The sequence below is a fragment of the Neophocaena asiaeorientalis genome, unplaced genomic scaffold, assembly GCF_003031525.2.
Source record: "Neophocaena asiaeorientalis asiaeorientalis breed wild unplaced genomic scaffold, Neophocaena_asiaeorientalis_V1.1 scaffold89, whole genome shotgun sequence".
In the NCBI taxonomy this organism is placed as follows: domain Eukaryota; kingdom Metazoa; phylum Chordata; class Mammalia; order Artiodactyla; family Phocoenidae; genus Neophocaena; species Neophocaena asiaeorientalis.
Genome location: NW_020172592.1, coordinates 4,052,588 through 4,055,604, shown reverse-complemented (window position 1 = coordinate 4,055,604; position 3,017 = coordinate 4,052,588). Strand labels below are relative to the sequence as shown.

The 3,017-nt window shown below is 52.2% G+C and overlaps 1 protein-coding gene across 3 annotated transcripts in view; it reads left to right on the top strand.

Annotated features, from left to right (window-relative positions):
* The first annotated feature begins 1,215 nt into the window (after positions 1-1,215).
* CDCA7L (cell division cycle associated 7 like) overlaps positions 1,216-3,017 on the top strand; it is a 55,444-nt gene continuing 53,642 nt past the window's right edge. For 2 of the 3 annotated variants that reach the window (XM_024738429.1, XM_024738430.1), the window contains exon 1: positions 1,216-1,307. In XM_024738429.1, the coding sequence (XP_024594197.1) occupies positions 1,284-1,307 (24 nt within the window). In that variant the 5' untranslated portion in view covers positions 1,216-1,283. Of the gene's footprint in view, positions 1,308-1,352; positions 1,472-3,017 lie in introns of those variants that run through there. The other variant, XM_024738431.1, reaches the window with a different exon arrangement.

Genomic DNA, 3,017 nt, shown 5'->3' with positions numbered 1-3,017 from the left:
ACATGCGGTAACCCTATTTTTAGTTTTTAAAGGAACCTTCATACTGTTCTCTGTAGTGGCTGCACCAATTTACATTTCCACCAACAGCGTAGGAGGATCAAAAAATATAGTATTAATACGAAATACCTTTAGAGCCAACTATTGAGAGAAGTTTTATAGCAAACCTGCTACAATTTCAGGACAATTTATCTACCACCCTCCCCAACCCTTATTTCAAGCATTCCAAAACCTCCACCCACTTAATTTTTCACTCTTCATACCTGAGAACTCTAAGAAGTCTTCCCTGACCTGCGTCAAATTAAGTCCCCCTGTTCTACACCACCATAGTACCACTTACCTTTTCCCTCCTGGTATCTATCATAACTCTAAATTTACATTTATTTGCATCCTATTACTGAACTTATTATCACCATTATTAACTAAAGCTATTATTTGAATTCATTGTTGATTAAATTAATCAAGTTAATTAATTATATTATTATTACAGTTATTTACTTCATTACTACATTTATATTATGTCGGTGGCTGGTTCCCAGACTGTAAGCTCCAACAGAGCAGGGGTCTGTTTTTCGTTCAAGCTTGCGTACACAGCGCCGGACACACAGTAGTAGGTGTTAGGCGAATATTTGTTTATCAGCCTTCCTGACCTCTAAAACTCTCTGTCTAGTGAGGCTGGAAGGCCCACGTGTGCAATGGTATAGAACAGACCGTTTAAAGTTCCGGGGGGGGGGGGCTGCAATTCCCGACCCCCCGGGGGCCTTGGTTGCCAGTTTTGCAAAGCGTACCCCGAAGCGAATGTTTTGAGAGGCGTCAGAACCCCGCCCCTTTACAACTACAAAACAAGTTCTGGGGCAGCCCTAAAACGCTTTCCCGGATCAGAGACACCGATCGCCGCAGAGGCTCTGCGCTCCAGGGTACTACCTGGAACAAACCCTGCAAAGATTCGGCGGGCGCCGCAGCCGAGCGTGCCAGCAGGAGGCTGCGCCGGGACTGCCCCCTCTCATTTCTCCCGCGCAAAACCGGGCCGGACGGCTCCACTCCCTCCCTCCACTGCAGGGGGGAGCCCGGCGCCCCCAGATTGGCAGCCACCCCGGGTGGCTCCCAGCTGCAGCCCTTCTTGCGCCGCCTGCAAAGTGAAGTTCACCGGTCGCGAAGTGTGGGTCCTGTAAGAGGAGCCTCGAGGGCTGGCGCCGCGGCGCCGAGTGGGCGGCGCGGGGCGCTCCGTGGCGAGCGAGGCTCCCGTGGCCGCGTGCTGGGAGGAGGCCGGAGCCCAGCGGGGAAGAATGGAGTTGGCGACTGGCTCGCAGGTGAGGATCTGGCCGCCCGCCGCAGCCCGGACGCACCCTCGGCCTGCCTTCCCTTTGCGCTTGGCCCTGCGCCCCGCCTTGGGCTGGAAACGTGGCCCTCGGCTGCCGCGTTGTGGATCGGGCGCGCCCAGTCCCGCCGACGCCGGAGCGGGCACGCCCCGCAGGTGTGTGCGGTGTTTACGGTTGTGCCACCTGGAGCGGAGAGGCCGGGTGCCGCCGCACGCGGGCGCTCGCCGCTGGCCCGGGTGGGGCCTCGGGGTAGTCCGCTGGGTCGCTGCGGCCGCGAGCCCTGGGAGCGGATGAACTCTAGGGCAGTGCCGGCGGGGAGGCCGCAGCGGCGCAGCGACTGCGTTTGCGGTGCTCGTGGGACTGGGGGAGGGGGAAGCTTTTTCGGTGCGCGCCCCCCACTTTCTCCGGCATTGGCATGGAGATGAGTTTAAGTGTGATTTTCTAAAAAAGCATAGTCGAGAGTCGGGCCAATTCAACTTGGATAATGGGGTTTAAAAAGTGTTGCTTTTGTATTTGTTCTAGAACTTTTGGAAATGTTTTTAAGGAACTTGTAACCGTTTGGGGGAACTGGCAGCGTTATTAGACCAGGTTAAAAAACAAAAAGCCCCAAGCTCCCAAACCGTGTATACAGCACCGCCGCAGGTACCCATTATGGTTTTAACTAGGTCTTAAAAATCTCATTAACAAGCTCCCCAAAATTACAATGGGTGGTGGGAAGTGGATTTAGCTTCAGTTTTCTTTTTTACTTTTTAAAAGCGCTTTTCTCTACTTTCTAGTAATGAATATACATAATTTATGCAGAGGTAAGCAATAAAAACTTTTTCAAACGAACTAAAAATAAACCTTTTAGAAAGGAAGCAGCTTCTAGGAGCCCGAGAGATGCTTTGTATGAGGGTTGGGTTTTTTCTTGCTTTTGTGAGCGCTTCTGACTCACTGCTTCCACCTTACCTTTGGCTGGTGTTTATCTCCTTTCTCCACCTGGGTGCTGGGCATCCGCAGGATTTGGGAGAGGCGAAGCGACCGGGGCCCAGCTGCCCAGCTGCCGGGGTGGCCGGTGGTGCCTGAGCCCGTGACGCTGTCACCTGCCTGGGTCTGGCGGCACATTAGAGACCAAGCCACTAATGGTCGTTTTGGCCATTTGGTGATTTCTGAAAGGCTTCCTGAAAGTGGACACTTGAGAAGAATCTATTGTGGATGTTTAAGAGAAAGAATATTTTTTGAATTTCTCCAATTAAGTGAGGTATTAAAAGCAAGGAAAACAAACTTAAGAAGTGATGGGACAGGCTTAGTTATTGTTTTAGATTTTGCCACTGACATTTACCATATAATTAGTATCCTAGGCTTTTAGGAGGTTTGGGTTTCTCCAGGATTTGAACCCTTCTGGAAGGAGCTTGTGAATTTCATCAGTAAATGTATCTTGATGATGTATCATTCCTGAAACATGTTGTTCTGGTGGTGCTGCGTCACCCACTACTTACATACACAGTTCCTGCTTAAGAAATTTAAAATGGGGCTTCCCTGGTGGCGCAGTGGTTGAGAGTCCGCCTGCCGATGCAGGGTACGCGGGTTCGTGCCCCCGTCTGGGAGGATCCCACATGACGCGGAGCAGCTGGGCCCGTGAGCCATGGCCGCTGAGCCTGCGCGTCCGGAGCCTGTGCTCTGCAACGGGAGAGGCCACAACAGTGAGAGGCCTGCGTACCG